The 25,780-nt window shown below is 39.6% G+C and overlaps 2 protein-coding genes across 2 annotated transcripts in view; one reads left to right on the top strand and one right to left on the bottom strand.

Moving 5' to 3' along the window:
* Nucleotides 1–1,749: 1,749 nt before the first annotated feature.
* On the top strand, nt 1,750–12,017 carry LOC132776989 (alcohol dehydrogenase class-3). The gene is made up of 9 exons (XM_060779199.2): nt 1,750–1,839; nt 3,354–3,455; nt 5,056–5,197; nt 6,146–6,233; nt 7,001–7,220; nt 8,752–9,012; nt 9,715–9,850; nt 10,653–10,791; nt 11,632–12,017. The coding sequence occupies exons 1-9, from the start codon at nt 1,828–1,830 to the stop codon at nt 11,654–11,656; spliced, it is 1,125 nt and encodes a 374-aa protein (XP_060635182.2). The 5' UTR covers nt 1,750–1,827; the 3' UTR covers nt 11,657–12,017.
* A 2,086-nt stretch (nt 12,018–14,103) lies between these two features.
* Nucleotides 14,104–25,780, bottom strand: part of METAP1 (methionyl aminopeptidase 1) — a 28,032-nt gene continuing 16,355 nt past the window's right edge. Inside the window, exons 7-11 of the mRNA XM_060779198.2 lie at nt 24,790–24,928; nt 22,686–22,817; nt 19,980–20,123; nt 19,554–19,619; nt 14,104–16,830 (exon numbers count right to left, since the gene is read on the bottom strand). Coding sequence (XP_060635181.2) covers nt 16,667–16,830; nt 19,554–19,619; nt 19,980–20,123; nt 22,686–22,817; nt 24,790–24,928 — 645 coding nt within the window. The 3' untranslated portion in view covers nt 14,104–16,666. The remainder of the gene's footprint in view (nt 16,831–19,553; nt 19,620–19,979; nt 20,124–22,685; nt 22,818–24,789; nt 24,929–25,780) is intronic.

Below are 25,780 nucleotides of genomic sequence, written 5' to 3'. Positions count from 1 at the left end.
ACAAAATCATTATTTTTTTTAGTAATGGTCATTCATTGGGTTGTTAGCCGTATTCTGTCCAAATTTGGTGTCAATTCCTCCAGTGGGTTTTGAGTTATGTTAATCCCACAAACGAACATTACATTTTTTTATATACTAGCCGTCCCCTGCCACACATTGCTGTGGCCCAATCTGTGTATAAGTGTTTTGTGAGTGTGTTTGTGTGTTTTGTGTGTGTATATATGTGTATATGTGTGTATTTATGTTTGTGTATATGTTTATATATGTGTGTTTGCATATATATGTAGTTTTGTGCATGCATTGTAATACATTTTTGGTTTTTTGGCTTTTTAAGTCTCTTCTGCTGTGTTTTTCAGTGTTTTTATGAGTGATGGTCACTCATTGGCCTGGTTGCTTCTGAGGTGAGAGAATCAGCCGTCTACGAAGACGTTGCCCAGGGGAAGGCCGGATGTCTTGCAATCCTGCGAGGAGGCCGGTATTGCACCACCTGACATCCGCCGGGAAGTAGCAGCCAATAGTGAAAGGACCAAGGCAGAGACATCTCCAGCTCATCCCGTTTGGGTATCAGCCAGCACGTCAACGACTTAAATCAAGACATAGTTTTCTTAGATCTACAGAGACACTTGCTGGAACCAGAGGCGGCCCTAGGTAATTTTCAACAGTAAGCAAACAGTATTTTGGCGCCCCCCCCCCCCCCACCAATCATTGATATATATTTTCTGTTCATCGTGGGAGTTCTGTGAGCCATATTTGGTTCAATTCCATCATTGGTGGAGTTCAGAATGTTCTTTGATTGTAGGTGAACTATACATTCCCGTAACTACAACTCTCATATGTCAAGGTCTATTTTCCCCCAAGAGCACCTCAAGAGTGCCCCTGGGCAAAATCAACTATACTGCAAATGCTTACTTTGCGTAATGGGTTGCTGAGGCTTCCCCCGACTGCTAGGGCTGTTGTGAGCCGAGGGGGCGCTCCTCAAGTGGCGGTCGAGGGGCATTTACAGAGGCGCCTCTGCGCCCCTGGCAAAAAAAAGTGTACTGCGACTGCTTACTTTGAGTAATGGACGAGCCGCCCCTGGCTGGAACACCTCAGCAAGCGAGAGTCCAAAAGTGGCAGACCCAAACCCAGAACCTCAATCCATGGGTGATACCAGATGACAGACTCCCCCCTGGGCACACAAGACTGGGCGACTTGGAAGGCGCTGAACAGACTGTGCTCTGGCACCACGACATGCAGCGCCAATCTTAAGAAATGGGGCTACAGGGTGGAATCCTTGACATGCGAGTGCAGAGAGGAGCAAACCACTGACCACCTGCTGCAATGCAACCTGAGCCCTGCCACATGCACAATAGAGGACCTCCTTGCAGCAACACCAGAGGCACTCCAAGTAGCCAGATACTGGTCAAAGGACATTTAATCAACTACCAAGTTTGCAAAATCTGTGGTTTTTTTAAATCTGTTTGTTTTGTTCTGTTAGAAATAAAATGGTATGGTTGCTGATGACACGATAGATAAATAAATACCCATTGGCCTATTAGGTGTATTGTGTCCAAATTTGGTTTCAATCCGTCCAGTGGTTTTTGAATTATGTTAATCCCACAAACGAGCATTACATTTTTATTTATATGGATTAGATAGATAGCTGAATTGATTCTAATGGAACCCTTGGGAAAGAGCGCCCCCTCGCGCCCTAAATCAGTGAATGCAGGCACTGAAGCCGGTGCCTTGCTTCGGAGGCGGCGCTCAGAAGAGGACGCATGCGCAGTGCAGCAGAAGGGGGCGTCTTGCAAGAGGCAGACCAAGAAAGGGCTCTTTCTGGTGAAGGCCATGGCGAGCGGGGTAGGTGCTTGCATTGCAACCCATTGGAGGGCTTAAAAGTCTGCAAGGAGCTGCATTGAAAGGGGTTGCATGGTGGAAAGTGTTGAGGGAAGGAAGCCATAGGGAAGGGTTGCCTTAAAAGGAGGAATGGGAGAAATCCATGACTTTTGCAAGAGAGGAAGCTGCTCCCTGAATTATAATCTGTGCATTATATTTTTTAAAAGGCTGTTTTGCAAAGGAAAGGAGAGTTGCCTGCATGCAACTCTTCTACTTTTGGGGGAGGATCTGTTTTCCACTTTGCTCATGCTCAGAGGCAGTCTTTATAGCCTTTTTCCTTCTGAGTTTCTCCTGGGGGAATGGTGCTACAGAGCAGGAATATATGCAAAAATGCTGGAGCAGGCCTGGGCAAACTTGGGCCCTCCAGGTGTTTTGGACTTCAACTTCCACAATTCCTAACCGCCGGTAGTTGAAGTCCAAAACACCTGGAGGGCCCAAGTTTGCCCAGGCCTGTGCTATCGCAATTCAATCAAAAAGCTTAATTAATTTGGTGTCAATTCCTCCAGTGGGTTTTGAGTTATGTCCATATCCAGTGTATCTATGACAATTTAAAGACTTGCTGTTTCTATTTCTCCAAGTTATGTAACTTGCATTTGCCCTGTCTCCTTTCCTTTTGTTGAAAACGTTTATGGACCTCTGCCTTGCTTGAAGACATCCTTTAGTAAACATGTTGTAAAATTCAACATGGCATAAATTCAACATAATATATCAGGTTCTGACTCAAACCGCCTTTTAGTGCATTTTCAAAACTTTTCATGCACAATATATAAATCATTTACTTTGATCTGCTCCATATTTTTGCTCAATATTCATCCGGTCAGTGTAAAAGTAAGAGAAACAGAAGAAAGTAAATATTTTACTGGGCATCAGGCCTGTTTGTACCTTGTTCTGTTTAGTAATAAACTAATTTGTGGGCAGGCAAGTTGAACTTTTCTGCAACTACCATTTTCCCTCCCATGTTTTGGTATAATATTAGAAAACGTACACTATGACTTTTGTGTTGTTCCATACACAACTGTGTCAACTGAAACTACATGCCATTGTTTGTATTCCACTAACTGCTAAACAGATTTGAGCTGCCAACCTTTTGGTCAGCAAGTTCAGCAGCTCAATGGTTTAACCCACTGTGCCACCGGGCAGCAATTGCAATTAGCTACTGCATAATTGTGATGTTGGGATTACAGTGTAATAAGATAGAGAAAGATGCAAAATATGACCATATGGCTACAGATCTTACAAGAGTTGGTTAAAATGGCACAGGTCTCTCTAGCAACACCTGCTAATCTTGAAATGTCACAATAATATATTCTCCTTTTCCAAAAATTAGTTCCCTTGATTTAATAATTTTTTGAGCAAAATCTTTTCTATAACTATACTAGGTCAATTGAAATCTGTGGATGTGTGCCACAGCATTCCCCCCCCCCCCCCCCAAGTCTCCAAACGAAATAATACAACTCTCTTTTTCAAAATCTCTTTAGGTTATCAAATGCAAGGCAGCTGTTGCCTGGGAAGCTGGCAAGCCTCTGTCCATTGAGGAGGTCGAAGTTGCACCGCCCAAAGCTCATGAAGTCCGCATCAGGGTAACTAAACAGTACTTCTATTATTTGGCTGTACATGTTGATATTTTTCAAGAGACAAAATGAAACCTAGAATATTTATAAAGTATATGGAGCCGAAGGGGGGAATCAGCTCTAGCTATCCACAAACCACTGGGAGTGTTTTCTTCACTAGCTCATACTTCATAGTTATTTTTCTTAACTGATGACTTTAAAACAGGCCTACTCCCAATATAGACTCTTAGAGTTGGAAGAGACCCTCAAGGGCCATCCACTGGGAGTCAGCTGCATTAAGATCACTACTGACCGAAAGCTCATGAGTTCGAAGCCAGCCTGGGTCAGAGTGAGCTTTTGACCAAAATTGTGTAGCTTGTTGTCGACCTTTGCAGCCCAAAAGACAGTTGCATCTGTCAAGTAGGAAATTTAGGTACCACTTATGTGGGGAGGCTAATTTAACTGATTTACGAAGCCATAAAAATCTCCAGGAAGTATGCAAAGAATGAGGAAGTACTTCATCAGTTTCACAAACGGACGGTGAACTGACAGCTCTCCTGGTGGCCAGAAGCTGGAATGTTAGAGAGCCTCTGAGTGTCTGTCTATATATGTTACGTGTCTATGGCATTGAATGTTTGCCATGTATATGTACATTGTAATCCACCCTGAGTGCCCTGTGGGTTGTGAAGGGCGGAATATAAATACTGTAAATAAATAAATAAATAAATACATTTATTTCATATATGCATTATTCCTGTAATGCCTTAGGGTTACCTGTGTCTTTATGTGTGGTTGTGCTGAGGTGAGAGATGTGTTAGGATTTTCTGTATTAGGGGGAAACTACCCAAAAATAAAGCAGAGCATCCAAAATACAAAAACAGGTTGCTTATAGTTGAGCATTCAGTTCACAGCAAGCAGAGTGTGAAGTGTCATGTGGCTGTAAAGAATTAAGATCTTAGGAGGCAAATATCCAGAGTTCAGTCTTTAAGATTACAAAAGGTTTATTTACATCCAAAAATAATAAGTACATTTCTTAATAGTAAATAACTGGGTTCTAGCTACTCTAACTCCATCTCTTTAGGGTTCAAAAGAGAGGGGGGAAATCTGACGCACAAGCAGAGAGAGATCTCAAAACACACAGCACACACTCAGATGCATAAGTAGAAGTCAGAAGTAAAGGCTTGCAGTAGGAAAGTATTCGTTCTACACAACCAATTAGAGCAGAAACAGAGAGAAGAGAAAAGAAATACTGTCATACACGAGACTTTGGGAAAGGGAAATCCTCGCCCTATTCTAAGCTTACTAACTTGTTCCTCAATCAGGGCTAGAGACTTGAGCAATGTGGGGTTGGATCCCAACAAGATGAAGTGTAATATGAAAGATCATAGAGGCTGAGTATCCGTCCCTCTATGTCAAGGAATGTTGGGGAGAGGGCCACTGTTGTATTACTCAGTTACTCCTTGTTGGGTCTCTAAGAGAGAGAACTAATCAATTTGGAGCTGAGGTGTAATTTGAACCAGAGATATTGTAGTGATGAAGATCATGAACTGAGATCTCCAACAGCTCTGAAGTCTTGAAAATATCAAGCCTGTTGAATTGTCTGTTCAGTTTGTTTTCCGTGATTTCCTAGATCATTGCCACTGCTGTGTGCCATACTGATGCCTATACTCTGAGTGGTGCCGATCCAGAAGGGAGTTTCCCTGTCATCCTGGGCCACGAAGGAGCCGGCATTGTAGAGAGTGTTGGAGAAGGAGTGACTAAATTTAAAGCAGGTAAATACATTCAGTACACAGTTACTGTTTCCAGAATGATTGTCATATGTGTCTAGTGTTAGTCTTGAAGGTGCCGTTGGATTCTTTGTTGCTTCTGGAAGGTTAGAGTATTATACTCAAAACTTATACTATTTACAGGAAACTGTAAATAAAGCAGTTCTTTTCTCAACCTCTTTAAAACCCTCTGAGTAAGGCTGTTCTTGTTTAAGGGCTCTTCCACACAACACAATTATAGCACAATGATTCTAATCTAGTTATGGACACATCCTACAGGCTCCTAAGCTTTGTAGTTTGTTGAAACAGCAAAACTTTCTTCCCTGAAATTTCCAAATGTCCCTTTCTAAACTAAAATGGTTAAGACCTGGCTCTTCGAGCAAGCTTTTACTACTGGAGCATAGTCAGATGAAAACGAATATATGGAATGACCGACGATACTATTGGACAACGATTTTAGTAAAGAGACGCTAAGGATTTTGTTTTTACGGACATTGTTTCTTTTATATTACATTTTAAATGTTGAATTGTTTTTATAATTGTTTTAACTGTATTTTTCATCATTGTTATGGCATCAAATCACTGCCAATTGTGAACTGCCTTGAGTCGCCTCTGGCTGAGAAAGGTGGTATATAAATGCGGTAAACAAATAAACTGCAAGGATGTTGCCATGACAATTAAAGTGAAATTATAGAACTGTAATTGCATATACTTTGTAAGGGCCATTCCATATTCACACAACTGTTAAAGATACTCAACTGTTCATAGTTTGGTAATTTTAAATTTATAGTGTTTAATTTGCCCTGAATTTGTAACTGCCATGATAGATTATGAGGAGGCACAGGCAGGCCATTTCATCACTTTGTTAGCATTCCACGTTGTTATGCAATATCTAGTTAAATATCCCTTTGGTCCGTTAGCTGTAAAACCAAGTCAACTGTTTATATTTTTCAGGAGACACCGTTATCCCTCTGTATATCCCTCAGTGTGGAGAATGCAAGTTTTGTTTAAATCCTAAAACCAATCTCTGCCAGAAAATAAGGTTGGTGCTCTTGTGTTGCTCATCCTGTCTTTCTTTCTCTCTTGTGGTACAAGGCAAGGATTGTTTGTGAATACAATATGTCGGTGTTAGAGATAGCTAGTGGGACACACTAATCACGGGCGCTAATTGTCCAAAATCATTTGTCCTTGAGTTCTTTAGATATTGCAGAAAGGCTACTCTTTTCCAATTTGATTTCTTTCCAAGTATGTAATGACTACACCCCCCTTGCTGGATTGTCACCTTTTATTGTACGCCTGCAAAATACAAACTGTTTACAGACGTCCCTCTCCACTGCAAATCTCTTGGGAAGACAGGCAGACAATGTCAGCGTTCTGGAAGAGGCAAAGACCACCAAAATTGAATGGATGATCCTCCACCATCAACTTTGCTGGACTGGCCACATTGTCCAAATGCCTGATCACCATCCCAAAGCAGTTACTTTACTCTCGGCTCAAGAGTGGAAAAAGACGGGCTTGAAGCAAACCTTAACAAATGAGGCATAAACACCAAGAACTTGGAAGCCCTGACCCTAGAGCAGTGTTTCTCAACCTTCCTAATGCTGCAGCCCCTTAATACAGTTCCTCATGTTGTGGTGACCCCCAGCCATAACATTATTTGGCAGGGGGGGGGGGGTTGGAGGGGGGGGTCATCGTGTCAGGAGCGACTTGAGAAACTGCAATTTTCTTGCCCTGGGAATTCTGTCTAAACTTTTCTGTGACAGTAACTTTACATAATATTTAAATAACTTGTTTTCCTTCTCTCTGAAGAGTCACTCAAGGAAAAGGAGTGATGCCGGATGGCACTACTCGCTTCACGTGCAAAGGGAAGCAAGTTCTACACTTCATGGGGACAAGCACTTTCTCAGAGTACACGGTTGTTGCTGACATCTCCCTGGCTAAAATTGATGCTTCAGCTCCCTTGGATAAAGTCTGCCTGCTGGGCTGTGGAGTTTCTACAGGATATGGAGCAGCATTGAACACTGCCAAGGTAGCCACTGCGCTTCCAGATGAGTTTTCTTCCACTTTGCTACCCTAAATGGTTCAGGTCTTTCTTACCTATCTGACTGCATCTCCTCATACCAGTGGTTCTCAGCCTGGGGTCCCCAGGTGTTTTTGGCCTACAACTCCCAGAAATCCCAGCCAGTTTACCAGGTGTTAGGATTTCTGGGAGTTGAAGGCCAAAAACATCTGGGGACCCCAGGTTGAGAACCACTGCCTCATACCAACCTGCCCAAATGTTAAGATCTTCTAGCGTGGCCCTCCTCTCGTTTCCGCTGCCATCACAAATGCAGTTGGCGGCAATGAGAGAGAGGGCCTTCTTGGTGGCTGCTCCAACTCTTTGGAACTCCCTCCCCAATGAGGTTAAAACAGCCCCCTCCCTGACATCTTTTAAAAAGCAGCTAAATACCTTCCTGTTCCTCTTCGCACAAGTTTTTGATGAAGACACTTAGCTGTAATGACAGTAAGGCTAACTTTTGTTGAGTCATGCTAATGTTTACAGTCTGTCTTATAGAGTTGCCTGCAATAATTGCATTAGAGAAATGCTTTTAAATATGTTTATTTATTATTGTAAATTCGTTTTTATAGGTTATTGTTTTACATATGCATATTGTTTTGTATTATCTTTTATATAATGTTGTAAAGCGCTTTGGGTCCTTTTAGGGAGAAAAGCAGGATATAAATAAAGACTTGTTGTTGTTGTTGTTATGCCCACAAAACCAGGTTATTTGGGAGTGTGCAAAAGTTAACCTTATGAAATACAACTCCCTAAATATGCCAACTGAAGGATCCTCGAAGTTTTAGTACAAAAGGTAACGTTTCAAACTCTTAGGTTTGCACTACAGTTTCTATAATCGTGGACCGGATTTTCGTTCTTGCGGCCAGCCCACAGGTTGAGAAACACAAGTCTAAGGACAACAAAGCTCCTCGACATAGAAGATGGCGTGACAGCACCCCTCCCCCCCCCCAACTTTGGCTGGAGTCAGCACAGCCTCCAGATGGCAGAGATGGAAAAAGATGGGACGCCTTTACCTCTGTTTATGTACTGTCTGCCTTTGTTCATTGTATAATGGCATTGAATTTTTGCAGTATATGTGTACTGTATTTCACCCTGAGTCCCCTAGGAAGGATGAGGCAGAGTATAAATAAATTATTATTATTATTATTTGATACATAACAAGATTATTACACAGCAAACAAGATCACTATGATGGCTTTTGTATTTGATCACATGTTGGACACTTCCCAAGTGTCTAGGACTGTGTGATGTATCGGTGAATAATGCTTGCAGATCCCAATAAGGTGGCCTTTTGCAGCTGGCAGATGGTAATTATGTCAGCGCCGATTGTGTTAAGTGCAGGCCAAGGGTTTTAGGCACTGCACCCAGTGTGGCGATCACCACTGGGACCATCATCGTCATCATCATCATCATCATTATTATTCTGTGGTGTTATTTTGTCAGCCTTAAGTACTGCTCTTTTTCCTTATTCCTTCAGTCAAATAGTCATTTTTGTTTTTAGGTGGAACCAGGCTCTACTTGTGCTGTCTTTGGCTTGGGTGGCGTTGGGCTTGCTGTCATAATGGGCTGCAAAGTGGCAGGTGCCTCCCGGATCATTGGGATTGATCTCAACAACGACAAGTTTGCAAAAGCAAAGGAATTCGGAGCTACAGAATGCATCAGCCCTGAGGACTCCAAGAAACCTATTCAAGAAGTCCTGGTTGAGATGACAGATGGAGGAGTAGATTACTCATTTGAATGCATTGGTAATGTTCATGTCATGGTGAGTGTGCTTGTACATTGGTCTATTGTAGTTGTGAGGGTCTGTGTTGTAAGACTATTATGAAATAGAACCTGAAGAATGGGAGGTCTTTAATTCTGGACAAGATCTTTGGCTCTGGCCTTTTCTGGGTAAAAGTGCATTTAAAGAATGGCTGGGCTTCGTTGCATTTCCATTGGCTGTAGATGATAATGAAGCAAGATGGACTATAAGCAAGGCCCAGCTCCAGGGAGAAGGTATGCCTCCATTTGAAATGATGGGGGTAGACCTGTTGGGTAAGTGGGATCATTAACAAAAGACCCTTCTCATAAATGCACAGCAGAGTAACTTATTAGCAGCAGCGTGACCCAGCACCAGTAGCCCAAAAATGATAAAAAGAACAAAAATATGCAGACATTATTATGTTGAAACCGCTTTGGGTCCAGTCACAGGTGAGAAAAGCGGTATATAAATACAGTAAATAAATAGAGAATGCCTTGTACAAAGCCTGAATGTTGATTCATCTAATTTAATATTTGACTGCCAAGCAATCTTTTCTACTACTTGCACTCTGGCTCTTTTAATGGGAGACACCAGAGATCCAACATGGAATCTTTTGCATATAAACCATATACTATGCCACTAATCTTATGATCTTCTCCCCCCGCCCTCCAGTTTGTCTTTGTTAAATTAATTTGTGCTTCCTCCCACCTCTATGTCTTACAGAGAGCTGCCTTAGAAGCTTGTCACAAAGGTTGGGGAGTCAGTGTGATTGTTGGGGTTGCAGCTGCTGGTCAGGAAATTGCCACCCGCCCGTTCCAGCTGGTCACTGGCCGAACATGGAAAGGGACTGCCTTTGGAGGTATAAATTTATCCAGCTACTAACATGTCCTAAATGGGCCAAACATTGGGGTGGGGGGCAGGTAATGGCTTCTGTTTCAGCACAGAAAACTAGCAGTACCTGCCACTCTTTGCCCCCAGTAATACCATATTTCGCTTGCTTTCCATTTTGCATTGCTAGTAAATTTCTTTGCATGTTTGTGACCACTGAAATCTTGAGATCCTGCTATAAAAGACACATTTATATAATTTCATTTTGTTACGTGTCACTATTATTTCATGCTACTTTGTTTCTTCAGTTCTAAAATGCAGCTTTTGCTATACAAAAATCTAAAAATGTGGTGCAGCTTAGAATCTCAGGTGTATCTATGTATGGTGTATGTACCTTATGTATGTATCTTATGTTGGTAGTGGGGGGACTGAAATTAGAGTGCATCTCACAATTGAAGAAATCTGGTATTGTAAATTACAATATGTAACAAAATTTGGGGGGGAAAATCTGTTCCTGATTTGAAAGTATTATTTCCTGTTTAATTTAGCAGTACTTACTTTGGAAGTAGTTGTTATACTCTAGAAACTTCGCTTTTGTGTCTGCCACAAACTATGTTGAATTGGTTGAAATTCAATGGGATATTCATTGAAAAGCTATAGCAAAAGCTGCTGCAGGATGTCCCGCAAAAACAAACCCTAACTTTTTCCATGTTTTTATGATAGAACCAATTAGGAAATTATGTTTATAACCCAGAAACAAAAAAATGTGTTACATGGTATTATATTAGTTTATGACACTACAACAGAAAACAAACATTGTAATTTCTTACCAGGCTGGAAGAGTGTAGAAAGTGTTCCAAAACTGGTAGCAGAATACATGGCCAAAAAGATGAAAGTGGATGAATTTGTGACTCAGAACTTACCTTTTGAGAAAATCAATGAGGCCTTTGAACTCATGCATGCTGGAAAGAGGTAGGTGTCTTGCTGCTGCTTTTATATAAATGGCAATGATTCAATCCTGCATCCATCTTACACATCCATAATCCCCATTGATTTTATCGGATTTGCATTCAACTAAGGGTAGGATTGTAGCTGAACTAAGAGTCCTCATTTGTTATGTCTAGTGGTATTGAGCAAAGGTAGGATTTTAAAAAAGGACTTTTCAAAATAGTTTTGGGAACCATCCCTAATTAATTATTCCAATACACTGCATCTCCTTTGCCCGCATATTGTATGTTCTCTCTTTATCGTACCAGCATTTGATTGATTTCTCTTAATGGTTGACCGTTGACCTTCAGGAACATGAGGACCAAGTGGAAATCTGATTTTTTTGTTGTTTGTTTGTTTTCCAGTTGTTTCCAAGCTATTGTGATCCTAAGACAGCACTATCATAAGGTTTTCTCAGTGAGATTTGTTCAGAAACAGTATCATTGTCTTCCTGTGACAGTGACTTGGCCAAGGCCGTCTTGTGGGTTTCCATGGCCGTGTGAGAATTTGAACCCTGGTCTCTGGACTTGTAATCCCAGTGCTTAAACCACTACACTAGCTCTTCATTTGAACTCTGTAATCCAGAGTTTCTGTGCTCCCCTAGATGTTTTGGACTTCAGCTCCCAGAATTCCTAACACCTGGTAAACTGACTGGGATTTCTGGGAGTTAAAGTCCAAAACACCTGGAGGAACTCAGTTTTAGAAACACTGCTTTAATGTATGCAATATCTTAATCTTTGTGATACCTGACTTATTCCTTAAAGAAGACTGAAGTAATTTTTACAGGGCAAATTAAACTTACGATATTTTTCTTTCTATTTCTAGCATCCGAACTGTTCTAAAGTTTTAAGAAGCTGGAAGAAGGAACTCTTTTTACTCCAGGAGTAAAACATTACAGTTACCCAACATGCCTTACTTTAGGAAACATGAGGAAACGCTTGTTCAAATTGAATTAGACCTACTCTGACAATGTAGATTTAAAAAAATACTGATCTCCATATTGGAATAGTAGTACTAGTACCATCGACTGATTTTGAATAGATCAAGTATCTTACTATTTCCTATCTTACTGTTGTCCCCATGGGCTAGCAACGTAACTGTACACTGAACCCACTTAAAATCAATGGTGTTGCCTTTTCTTCTAAAACATTTTGCAATGAAAAAGTTGTCTTTCAGAGAGAATCATGATTAAAGCATCACTTTCCTATGTAGTTGCAGAATTGTGATCTTCCTTCCTTTTATTGAAATCATATTGTATGCATTACACAGATGTAGTGTACGGTTCTTACCTATCTTGACTGATTTACTACTGAATACAGTATAAAATAAAATGGTAGGCAGCAGCACACTATACATCCCACAAAACTTCACAGTGTTTGCTGTTGTATGCCAAAACATGTCACATTTGACATAAAATGCTGCAGGTCATTGGCTCAAGACAAGTGTGAGAGTTTTTAGATAAGTGAGATTAGATCACACCTGGATTACAAGAAGTAACTGTTGTTTATTCGTTCAGTAACTTCCGACTCTTCGTGACCTCATGGACCAGCCCACACCAGAGCTCCCTCTCAGCCGTGGCCACTCTCAGCTCCTTCAAGGTCCAGCCAGTTGCTTCAAGGATACCATCCATCCATCTTGCCCTTGGTCAGCCCCTCTTCATTTTTCCATCTTTTTCCCCCCATCATTATTTTCTTCTCCAAGCTTTCCTGTCTTCTCATTATGTGGCCAAAGTACTTCAGCTTTACCTCTAATATCCTTCCCTCCAGTGAGCAGTAAGCCATTATTTCCTGAAGTATGGACTAGTTAGACATTTTTGAACTGTGGTGTTGGAGGAAATTTTTTAAAGAGTGCCTTGGACTGTGAAAAGATCTATCCTCCTTCATTCAGCATTCCTTATGGTCTAGCTCTCACATCCATAGGTTACTATGGGGAATATCGTTTATTTAACTATGTGGATCTTTGTTGCCAGTGTGATGTCTACTCTTGACTATTTTATTGAGATTGGTCATTGCTCTCCTCCCGAGAAGTAAATGTCTCAAATTTCCTAGCTGCAGTCTGCGTCTGCAGTAATCTTCATGCCTAGAAATAGAAAGTCTGTCACTGCCTCAACATTTTCTTCCTCTATTTGCCATTTATAAACCAGTCTGATTGCCATAATCTTGTTTTGTTGTTGTTGTTGTTCAACTGCAACCCTGCTTTTGCGCTTTCTTCTTTCACCTTGGTTAGAAGGCTCCTCAGCTCCTCCTCGTTTTCAGCCATCGAAGTGGTATCATCTGCATATCTAAGGTTGTTAATATTTTGTCCAACAATTTTAACTCCAGCCTTGGATTCATCAAGTCATGCACGTCACATGATGTGTTTTGCATACAAGTTGAATAGGTAGGGTGAGAATATACAGCCCTGCCGTACTCCTTTTCCTATTTTGAACTGCTCTGTACTGTATTGCAATAGAGTTACGGCTATATTCTATGGTGCACCACACATGAGCATAAAAGTCCATTACATGGACACAGTGCACTTTTACTTGTATTGTTACAATCAATGCCAAGAAAAGAGAACGGATTTGTTATGATTATTGCTGAAGGAAGATTGGCAGCCATGAGCAGTGTATTTTCTCCAATGCCAGAAAGAAATTGGTAGCATAAGCTTTTGTAGAATAGAGTCTACTTCAATCTGAGATGCATTTGACTTACTTTACTGTCCTGATTTTAGAGGTTTTTAAACAGTTTTTTTTAATATTGGCAGAGGCTACAGTATTAAAAATAAAATCTAAAATCAGGACAGTAAATAAAGAACAACACTCTGAAAACAAGGGAGTTCCAGACAAGAAACAATCAGGGCCAGCTAATCACCTCCCAACATAGGATTCCCCCCAGGCCGGAATCAGCCAGGCCTTCAGCTGCAAGGCTTTTCAATGGTGATCAAGCTGATTAACTGCAACATTCACACATGCCTTTAACAGACAAAGAGTTGTCGAAGGCTTTCATGGCCGGAATCACTGGGTTGTTGTAGGTTTTTTTTGGGCTATATGACCATGTTCTAGAGACATTCTCTTCTGACGTTTCACCTGCATCTATGGCAAGCATCCTCAGAGGTAGTGAGACAAAGAGTTCTTTTTCCCACACTGGACCTTCCATGCCTAGTTTTCAATATACCTCACAACTTCTGAGGGTGGCTGCCATAGATGTGAGTGAAACATCAGGAGAGAATGCTTCTGGAACATGGCCATACAGGGTGAAAAACTCATAGCAAGCCAAATGCCTAGTTCTTCAAAGTAACTGGCATTACAGAAGAGACTAGGTTAACCATTCCAGACTTTTAATCCCTTAATGCATTGCATACATAGGTTAACTCCACTCAGACATTGCAGGATGTTTGTTTTAAAAAAAAACCCTTCTGCCCATGTACACAAGTGTTTGTCACACTGTGAATCAATTTACTGCTTCGAAACACATTACAGAATGAAAATGTTATCCAACAGTACAGTTTCAGCCAAGAAAGAAAGAAACCCTCAAAGCAAAAACAAATTAAAAAAGTTCTGAGGCACTCGGGGAAAGAGACATTTTCTTTTCAATGTTTTTGTTTAACTGCCCTATCGCTCCAAAGAACTGTCGAAGTCATATGTTACTGGAATTGTGGGAGTAGAGAGCCTTGAAGCTCCTTGCAATTTTTCTGTAGCCGATAAGATACCAGGAGCGAAGCAGAAGTAGTTATCAAGCCCAGGGTTTTATGACCTGACTTGTCTTCATTGGTGTGCCAGTTCTTCCCTCCAATGTGAGGAAGAACCAGATTAGAAAATGAGGTTGAAAAAAATCAATCTTTTTTGAAATGCAGTCCCATAAAAAATAGCGACGGGCAAACTACATCCCATGTGCCACTCAGGTCCTTTGAGTGTACAAGTGTAATGTTTTGAACATGAAATTGTCTAAGGCAATGGTTCTCAACATGTGGGTCTCCATGTGTTTTCACCTTCAACTCCCAGAAATCCTAACAGCTGGTAAACTGGGATTTTTGTGAGTTGTAGGCCAAAACTCCTGGGACCCACAGGTTGAGAACCACTGGTCTAAGGGAAAATTTCAAGGGCCATCCAACTAGTTTTAGGCCTGGACATCCCAGACAGAATACCTCTTTGGAACAGAAAAAAAATCCCCCCTGCCCAAGATAAAACAGGTCAGAGGGACTAAAGAAAAGAGAGAAGTGAACTTCTCTACCCAACCTAAAATTTTAAAAAAACTAGGGGGCTGTAAACTTCTTGAGATGAGAATGAGAAGCACTTGCAGCCCCTATAGCACTCGACTCTGCCCAACTTCAATATATCAATCTGGCCAATCTTCCCTCAATGTCATCAGGAGCATGATCTTCCAGACCTGGACTTGCTGAGACAAGTGTATGTCTTGAATGGTATCTCCATTACGTGTGCTGCAGCTGGTCCAAGGACCTTTTGGGAAGGATTGCCAATTTCTTCCATCTTTCAAGTGAATTATCGTTACTCAAACCAATCTGTTTCTGATGAGAAATCATGGTGGTTAGCTTGGATGGTTTTCTTCTCGCTTACACACAGGGGGGATGGGAACAGGATTTTTCAGAAAGGGGAGCAGTTCCATGATAAGACAACAATGTGAAACTTGCAGCATTATTTTGTTTATACTATTCTCATGCTCATACTGGTGTAACTTTCTCCAGTCCTTTGTGATTTCGTGTTGTTATAGATCAAAAGGATCTGTAATGAAGTGGCCATCTAAGTACACAGCCACATATTGGATGGTTGTATGCCACAAATTCAACAATGTAATTTGTTGTGCCATGGTGAAATCTCATTAAAGTGGTATTCATGATAGGCAGCCACTTAATCCTGCTGATACGCACAAAGTCACCACAAACTGGAGAGGGGAAACAAAGCTCAAAATTGGCTCAAGAGTGCCTTTTATCTTTGGACTGAAAGGATTTGTAATGAAGTGGTGATCTAAGCACTTGGCTGTGTATTGGTAGTGGAATGCCATAATATGCCCTTCATTAGGACATACCTGCAGGAGAAAAGAAACTCCAAATATTTCAAGTTGTTCTGAATTTCAATTTCAAAGCAGAGTTTCTACAAGTGAACTTCTTGAACATAATTGACTGTCAAGCACTACCTACTGAGGCTGCGTTTTGGTAAAAGCTTGAACAAGGCAGAATCTCAGTGATCTCCCCCTCTTTACAACGGGCACAAAATCATCAGTCCAAATTAACAGCCGAAAAGAAAATGGCCCGATCTTGTTAAGAAGTGGTTATTATTCTTCCATACAGTTACAATAGAAGCAACCAGATTGGAAGAGAGGAAATCTGAAAGCAAACACTTTCTGGTACACATTTCTACCTCTGAATTAGAAAACAGGTGAGAGCCTGGCCCATTTAAAACTGCCTTTACAGCAACACTATGCAGGGCTTGCCTTTCTCAACAAGAAAAGTTTTAAAACTCAGGTGACGCATAGAAAAGCAGAAAGGCTCTTTTTCCAAAACCTTGCATCCATCTGGACCAAGTTGTCTCGTATTTGCCATTTGATAGCTATGGCAATGACAGGACCACCTGAAGTTCAGCTGTAGGAAAGCTGGAAATAAAAGGGTGTTATAAGGACAAAGGACTTGGAAAAAATATTGAAACTGTTGGGGCACAGGAGAGCGGGGAAAATGCTCCAAAACCTCCATTTTGAATCCACTGTATCAGGCTATTCCAAGCCAAATAATGCAAGGTTGCATCTGTCTTACCTAGAGTCAACAAGAAGAAAACAGGTGATAAAATCCCCCTTTAGCCTGTACTTTACTTAAATGAACCATACAGAGTCAAGAGATGCTTGGTTCAGACCTCCCAGTTTGGCCTTCATTAGCACTGGGTCATGAAGTGAGGGCGAATGCTATCCAACCGCCGGGTTAAGATATCACACCCAGTATCTGTGACCAGAAGCGTGTGTTCAAACTGGGCGGACCGCTTCCCATCTCGTGTCACTGCCGTCCAACCATCCGGCCAGGTTTCATCTTGCCAGCCACCTTAAGAAAACAATGCAAAATACTGAAACTTTTTTTCCCAAAAGAAAGAAAGTCATTTCACACTTTTAAAAAAGGAAGACAGCATTTTAACTTTTGATCTACAACAGTGTTTCTCAACCTTGGGGTCGGGAACCCCTGGGGGGAGTCGCGAGGGGGTTTCAGAGGGATCACCAAAGATCATCAGAAAACATACATTTCTGATGGGAACCCCTTTGGCAGAGAAGGCTGAAGATCTCTCCACCTGTCTTTCTCTTCCTTGTTGAAAACAGATGGCAAATCCTCCCACCAAAAGCCCTCCTCCACTATGATTGACCAGCCTCTCAGCTAAGGGGAGGGCTGTTTCTGAGACTCCAAGTGGGGAGGGGAGAGCAGGCATGACATGGCAGCATGGTGCACATGTGAAGGAAAAGGAGAGCATGTGAGTCTGGAAGGAGACACGCACCAGAGAGTCCCTGCAAGGCATGGTGGTTCTGTGTGCCAAGTTTGGTTCAATTCCATCGTTGGTGGAGTTCAAAATGCTTTTTGATTGTAGGTGAACTATAAATCCCAGCAACTACAGCTCCCAAATCCCAAGGTCAATTTTCTCCCAAACTCCACCTATGTTCACATTTGGGCATATTGAGGACTCGTGGCAAGTTTGGTCCAGATCTATCATTGTTTGAGTCCACAGTGCTCTTTGCATGTAGGTGAACTACAACTCCAAAACTCAAGGTCAATCCCCACCAAACCTTTCTAGTATTTTCTCTTGGTCACGGGAGTTCTGTGTGCCAAGTTTGGCTCAATTCTATCACTGGTGGAGTTCAGAATGCTCTGATTGTAGGTTAACTATAAATCCCACCAACTACAACTCCCAAATGACAAAATCAATCAACCCCACCACTATTCAACTTTGGGCGCATCAGGTATTTGTGCCAAATTTGGTCCAGTGAATAAAAATATATCCCGCATATCTGACATTGACATTTCCATTCATAACAGTAGCAAAATTACAGTTATAATGTAGCAATGAAAATAATTTTATGATTGGGGGTCAACACAACATGAGGTTGATCTACAAGGTTTCCCCTCTCTTTCTTTGACCATGTACTGAATACAGTTTGCCCCTTCTCCCTGAATTAGATTTAATAAGCATGTTTCAGCTCTAAGACTAAAAGAGACCATATATGGATGTTTTACATATATTAGTGTATTCCTTTGTGCTGCCATACCCCCAAATTCATTTTGACAATCTACTTCTCTGCTCTCTGCCATGCAACCCTTTGATCAAAACAAAACAGAACAAAACCTGTATCTGATTCCTTGGCAATTTCTGCTTTCAAATATTTTGCCAGTGCACTTAATTGACATAGTTTGTGGACATAATAATTTCGCCTAGATGAATAAAACATAATGCAAGCAAGCTTATTTTGAAAATTAGCTTGCTTCACCAAGCACTTTACATGACTGAGATTGATTATTGTTGTTTTATACCTGCATCTATTGCTGTATTTTACTGATTTTAACCAAGGGGTTTTGTGAAGTTAGATATTTATGTTGGCTGTTATTGTTTTAAGTTATTGTTTCTGCAATTTTTGTATTCAATGTGTTTGCATCTTTGAGTGCTTTGTATGCACTCAAAGAAATGGTGGCAGCATATAAATAAAGTTTATTATTATTTATTTTAAGATCATCTTACAAATAAATAATAATAATAATAATAATAATAATAATAATAATAATAATAAATGGGATCATCGATGTTGCAATCCTAGGTGACAGCAGAATTGACACGAAGCAACAGAAAAAGCTTACACGATATGAGGATTTAAAGATAGAACTGCAAAAGCTCTGGCACAAGCCAGTAAAGTTGATCCCAGTGGTGATTGGCAGACTGGGTGCAGTGCCTAAAGACCTTGGCCTGCACTTAAAAACAATCGGTGCTGACAAAATTACCATCTGTCAGTTGCAAAAGGCCACCCTACTCGGATCTGCACACATTATTTGACAATACATCACACAGTCCTAGACACTTGGGAAGTGTCCCAACTTGTGATCCAATACAACAGCCAACAAAGTGATCTTGTTTGCTGTGTAATAATCTTATAAATAATAATAATAATCTTTATTTATACCCTACCCTATCTCCCCAAAGGGACTCGGGCAGCTTACACCCAAACAAACGGATATAATAAATGATATGCACAAAGTAATCACATAAAAGCAAAATAGCACAAGAATATAAATACTAATAAACAACTTTAAAACACTATAAAACCCTATAAAAGCAACAAAGACTATTAATAATAACATTGACCAAGACACACTTTGGTGTCTCAAATGTTAGACCTGTCTCTCGGTATATTTAACCTACTGGTTCCAAAAATTGCATCGATTTTCCCCTATCATCTCAATTTTTTGAGATACAAAACATATGCTATATCAGTTTCCATCTGCATGTCCACAGAAAATCACGATACCCATATTTAAGAAACTAAAGCTGTATCAAAACCCCGAATAATCCCAGGAACAGGCCTAAAAACTAAGACAACAAATATTTTTTATTGGGCTGTATAATCACCAGTATTTTGCTTAGTAACAAATACACCAGTTTAGTCTATTAGAAGATATGTGTGTGATCTACTAGGAAACATGCACCATATTATATTTCCTAAGAGGAAGTCGGTCAAATATGTTTTGACAAAAGGCTGCAGCAATAATCAAGAATTTCTTAGAGCCATATTTACCTTCACAGATCATTGGTTCTATTGTAAACACATGACCAGGCTTCATCACCCCAACAGCCTTATTTTCTGGGGGGAAAAGGAAAATATTATAAAGGGAATGAAGAAGTAACTTCACATAGAAACAAATATATTTAAAATACCGAAACAACAAAAGGAACAGCTCACCCAACCAGCTGAAAACTCCAACAAAACTTTGTCTTAAATGTTTGTCTGAATGAAAATGGCAGCAAAACAAAGGGGTTTCTTGATGGACATTGGCGAAAAATATTTTTGGGGGTGCAGTAAATGAAACTGTCAATATTACATTCATAGATAAGGGGGTCTTCTAGTTTAAGGGTGCATTCTAGTTTAGAGAAACACATGAAACAGACTGTTTACTGGTTGCCAGCAACAACCTGACAAACATCAGGCACTGCCTGTACTTACTGGCATAATGAGGCACATTGGGAGCTGTGTGGAAAAGCTTGTGGATCCCATGCCCACAATAGCTTCGAACTACTGAAAATCCATTGGCTTGAGCATGCTTCTGTATAATATTTCCCAGCTCTCTATACCGCACACCAGGCTTTACTGAAAGGTAAATGACACATTATTTTACTAAACAGCATAAAAATAATTATCATGAACTGAATAAAGACATTTCTTTGCATACAACGCTTTTCAAAAGCTCCTCCTTGTGCACATGAATAACCCATACATACAAATTTTCTAAGGCCAGCATAGAGAAAAGCTTAGACTATATGCATTGGAACCCATTCACACTGCAGAATAATAGTGCTAGGTACTATAGGCAATACAGAATACCTTGTATACTCAAGTATAAGCTGAGTTTTTCAGCCCTTTTTAAAGGCTGCCAACCCCCCCCCCCCTTGACTTATACTCCAGTCAAATTATTATTTTACTCTGGTATTAATATTATTAGTATTATTATTATTATTTTACTCTATTTATTATTATTACATTTATTATTTTACTCATTTATTTATTTATTTAAAACATTTATATTCCACCCTTCTCACCCTGAAGGGGACTCGGGGCAAAGCACAGCATATATTTATTTTTTATTTATTTATTTAGAGCTTTTATAACCCAGTTTTCTCGACCTCCGAAGAGGGACTCAGGCCGGCTAACAGCAGAAAATTCATACACACATAGAATAAACATAATAGCATCATAATACATTAATACAAAATACATTAAAATACAGATCATACAATTACAAAAGCCAGGTCGTCAGAATAAAATCACAAATTCATTACCATCCGCCAGTGTGGGCAGCCGTTATTGACTCAATCATCATTCTGCAAATGCTATATTCCAAAGCCAAGATTTTACCAGCTTTCTGAAAGTCAGGAGGGAAGGGGCAGATCTAATTTTCAACGGGAGAGAGTTCCAGAGCCAAGGGGCCACCACCAAGAAGGCCCTGTCCCTTGTCCCCACCAGACGCGATTGCGAAGGAGGTGGTACCGAGAGCAGGGCCCCTCCAGAAGATTCAATGCCGGGACAAACATTCAATGCTGTGACAAGAATTCATTGTATGCATACATAAACATTAAAAACATTTATCTCAATATTAAAATACACTGTTTAAAACCGTCTTGGTCATCTGCGTCAAATCTAATTGTCTTGGCAAAGTTTCCTATCACTGCTTTATTGCACTGTCCCGAAAACTTGGTCCCACAGCCAAGTTTTTACCATTCTTCTGAAGGACAGGAGGGAGGAGGCCGACCTGATCTCACCAGGAAGGGAGTTCCATAGCCGGGGCGCAATCACCGAGAAAGCCCTCTCTCTCGTCCCCACCAAGCGTGCCTGTGACAATGGAGAGCAGGGCCTCCCCGGAGGATCTTAATCTCTGCAATTAATTTATTATTATCATTACATTAATTATTATTATATTTATTATTTTTTTCTATTTATTATTGTTATTACATTTATTATTTTACTCTATTATTATTATTATTATTATTACATTTACATTATTTTACTCATTATTATTACATTTATTATATTACTCTATTCATTATTGTTATTACATTTATTATTTCATTCTATTATTAGTTATTATTTCCATCATTTTACTCTATTATTATTTTCATTACATTTATTATTTTACTCTCTTTATTATTACTGGAAGGATACGTAAGCACTTTCACATTAAAGAAGGTTATAATAATGGTTTAATCAGTTGGCCAGTCTTATCTTAAGTAACAGTTTTATGTAAATATTCAAAAACATTTAACCTACTGATGCCTCAATTAATGTAATTTTATTGGTATCTATTTTTATTTTGAAATTTACCAGTGGCTGCTGCATTTCCCACCCTCAGCTTATACCTGAGTCAATACATTTTCCCAGTTTTTTGTGATAAAATTAGATGCCTCAACTTATATTTGGGACAGCTTATACTTGAGTATATACGATAATTAGACTACCAATCCCAGAACCTTGCCTCTTCCTGCTTATAGGGAAGACAACAATGAGGATTATATGCTCAAGGGCCCCACAAATCCTGGAACTATGCTATTTTTCAGGTAACTCCAATTCCATGAGAATAAAAATGTTGCTTAGTTCCATTACTAAGCACCAAAAATTATAGACTTATATGATCATCCAAGAAACTAGGACCCTTGCAAATGTGAAAAAATTCACAGGAAGATATTCCAAGAATCAGTTTAGCTGTATGTTGTCAACTGTCACGAGTTTTCTGACAATGTTGGAATGCATCCCATAAATTACATAAAATACCTTATGATGGCAAAAGTACCATTTATGATTTATAAATTGCCTTCAAACACTTCTACCTATTTTGTCATTCACCAACACTGTGCAAGGACGCAGATCTAATGTGATAAACAGATTGTACGTGTCAGATATCAAGCAAGGAGTTTGGAACTTGAAGCCTTGTCAATTTTAAAGTAATTACTACAAAATGGTCAATTCAAGAGTGAGTATTCAAGGCATTTATTAGGACTAATCATTTCAAGTAAGCCTTTCAACACCATTGAAAAGGACGAAATTATAGCTTTCCGCAGCAATTCAGCACAAATACATCACAGTGGAAAGGAACAATTCAGCACAAAGCATCACAGTGGAAAGTAACAGACTCCCCAGTTGCAGTGGTGTTCAATATACCTGCATCAATTGCTTGCATTAGGCACTCATATGTTGTTTGGACTAGTCTCTTTGCACCCTCATCAACCTCTCCAACATAAAATGTCTCATTGAGATCTCCGTGGTAGCCATTCCGATAAACAGTAATATCCACTATATTGGAAAAAAGAGAAATCAATGTATCTTCAGATTCAATTGTATTAAGGTAACACAGCTTCTTACTCAGGGGAACAGACAAGGAGTCTTGAAAAGTGTGCAATTTCATGGAGAATTTCTGGCAAGTGATAGGTTGCCTCTCACAGCAGATGGCAGGATTCCTATAGATTTATTTCCTTTGTGCACACCATTTCCAAGAGCAATTTTGTCCCCTTGTCAAAAAAAGGGAAGGCAGATAAAAAATGTGGAATCACAGCGATGTGGAAGAATACTTTGTTTGCAGAACATTTTTAATCCTCACTATCCCTAGTTTAAATAAAGGATTCCAGATAGTAGGTCTGGAAAAGGCCCTCTTGAGGTCTCCTAAAATAAAGGATGTTTCACTGACACACTTTCGTATTTATGTGTTGAGAGCATCTCTGCAGACTACTAGAAATCATTTGCAACATAAATAAACCCATTCATGCACTTACACTGTAGAATTTATGCAGTTTGACACCATTTTTAATTGCTATGGCTCAATGTCACAGAATCCTGGGAGCTATAGTTGGTGAGGCACCCACAACACCATTTGGCAGGAAAGGCCAAACTACATCTCCCATGATTCTATAAAATTGTAAAAGTACAACTCCCATGATTCAATAACTTTGAGGCATGGAAGTTAAAGTAGTGTTAAACTGCAAATTGAAAAAGGCAGAAAATTTACTCCAAAAGGATCTGCTACAATGTTTACAGTTGTACACATTTTATAATTTACAATGTTACAATGATTTTTGATTTTTGTACAAGTTTTGAAAACAATATTATGGAAAGAAAACAACTGAACATCTTTCAGTTTTATTTTATAAACAACTAGCCAGGTTATATATATTGGGAATAGCAAACTTCTTCAAGTAATAATTTGTTTGTATGTAATTCAGTTTACTTACTGTATTGTATATGTGTGTATTGGTGTGTAACAGTGAATACTATTTTAAATGGATTTTAATTTAATTTTAATCTGATGTTTTTACTTATTTTGTAATTCCTGTGTTTTACTATGTTTTGTATGTGGGGGCATTGAATTGCTGCCGGCTGTAAGCCACCCTAAGTCCCGGGGGTTGAGAAGGGCAAGGTACAAATGTTTAAAATTAATAATAATAATAATAATAATAATAATAATAATAGTTTTCCTTAACTCTATGTTGTGGTAGGGGCTGCACACCATGTGACCAGATCTGGGACTATTCAGATCTCAGACTCCATTTTAGAAACAGTATGCTTTTTAGAATGCTTTTAGAGACTCTATTAGACTCTCAGACTGGACTTTGGACTGTTAATTATAAGAAAGATGCCCTGTATTATCTGCACAGAGAAACTACTTCAAATCCTATCTGTAACTGGATTCATATACAAAGTACCTATATGCTGAAAACATGAAGTTTGTGAGTAAACCAACTATGTTATTTTAACGAAGATCATTTTTTGTCTTTTGAGAGCATGATTTAAGCCAAGCTGTTTAAAAGGAGAGTAGATGTAATAACACTTCTGAAACTGTGCTACATGTTTTTTTGTGCATTGGCATATCTTTGTTCCTAACAGTTCAAAGATATGTCTAGATATATCAGTCTAACAGCTGAGAAACCAAATTGCCTTGCATGAATACTAGTGGGTATTTACCACTAAGGAGAAGGTTGACTCAAGCGAGTTTTTAAACTCTTCTTGGGAAGAACATACTTTACAAAAGGTTATGCTCTCTAACAAGCTCATGCCTTTTTCAATAGATTATTATTATTCCAAATAGTGTGAATGCCAATTAATCTCCAAAAGGATCAACTTCAAAAAGCCTGTGGAGATTTCTGGTTTTTCCAAAAGGTTCTGAATAGCTATTTTCCAAAAATATATAAATATTAGCATGAGATCCAAATTAGTTTTCTCAGTAGATACCTCTTCTAAAGACAAGCAAAAAACCACAATTATTATTTCTTACCATTAACAATATCACCTTCTTGTAAGCGTCTCCTGTCTGGAATTCCATGACAGATCACTTCATTTACTGACGTACAGGAAGACTTAGGAAAATTATAATAATTCAGTGGGGATGGATAGCAATTTCTGGCAATACAAGCCTGAAACAAAGTTTAAAATATCCAAATTATTGTACAACACTTTCAAGAAAAGAATAATGAGCATGAAAAAGGTTCCAGCAAATCACTGCTCAGGCAAATTTAGAGAAATTATTCATTCTGTATTCTTAACTGTAATATGGGGAGGGATCGGATGACATCATTGATCATTGCCCTTTTATCAAAGACTCGTACTCAGTTTTCAGCACCTTCGGTTAAATGTTTCTGCTGGAGAACTGCTGCCAATATGAAGAGACAATATCAATCTAGAATCAGACTAAAACAACCTTACTTAGAATCAGAGAGTTGGAAGAGACCTTGTGGGCCATCCAGTCCAACCCCCTGCCAAGAAGGAGGAAAATAATAGTATCAGCACTAATAATGAATAATTTAATACTTTAATAGTTTGCAGACCCCATGACAACATCACTGACCCCAAAGGGTACCCAGACTCCATATTGAGAACACTTGGATTAGACTATAGAAGGAAATGACCATCTCTGGTATGCCTATATTTCAGGGTATTTTAATAAATCGATAATTAATTATCCATTTCTACTGTGGATTTTCTTGCCACTTATCTAAGTTGAAGGGGGATTCTATGGGTGCCGGACCCTAAGTCAACATCAGCAGAACTTCTAAACAATTTAAACCAACTGAAGAAAGAGCAGCAGTAAAATCCAGAGTAGATGTAATGACCTCATAGCAGTGGATCCACCAGCTCTGTCTGTTACTTGGACCAGGAAATCTCTGATCTTCCAAATATGGTTGGATCTAAACTCTCATCATCTCTACTCATATGGAGCCATGGTGGCGCAATGGGGTTAAACCCTTGTGCCGACTTAACTGCTGACC

The sequence above is a fragment of the Anolis sagrei genome, chromosome 5 (assembly GCF_037176765.1).
Source record: "Anolis sagrei isolate rAnoSag1 chromosome 5, rAnoSag1.mat, whole genome shotgun sequence".
Lineage (NCBI taxonomy): Eukaryota > Metazoa > Chordata > Lepidosauria > Squamata > Dactyloidae > Anolis > Anolis sagrei.
This window is presented reverse-complemented; position numbering and strand designations above follow the sequence as displayed.

Coding starts and splice junctions, on each gene's coding strand:
- LOC132776989 (XM_060779199.2), top strand. Junction 5,198..6,145: donor AGTGACTAAATTTAAAGCAG/GTAAATACATTC, acceptor TATATTTTTCAG/GAGACACCGTTATCCCTCTG. Junction 10,792..11,631: donor CTCATGCATGCTGGAAAGAG/GTAGGTGTCTTG, acceptor TTCTATTTCTAG/CATCCGAACTGTTCTAAAGT.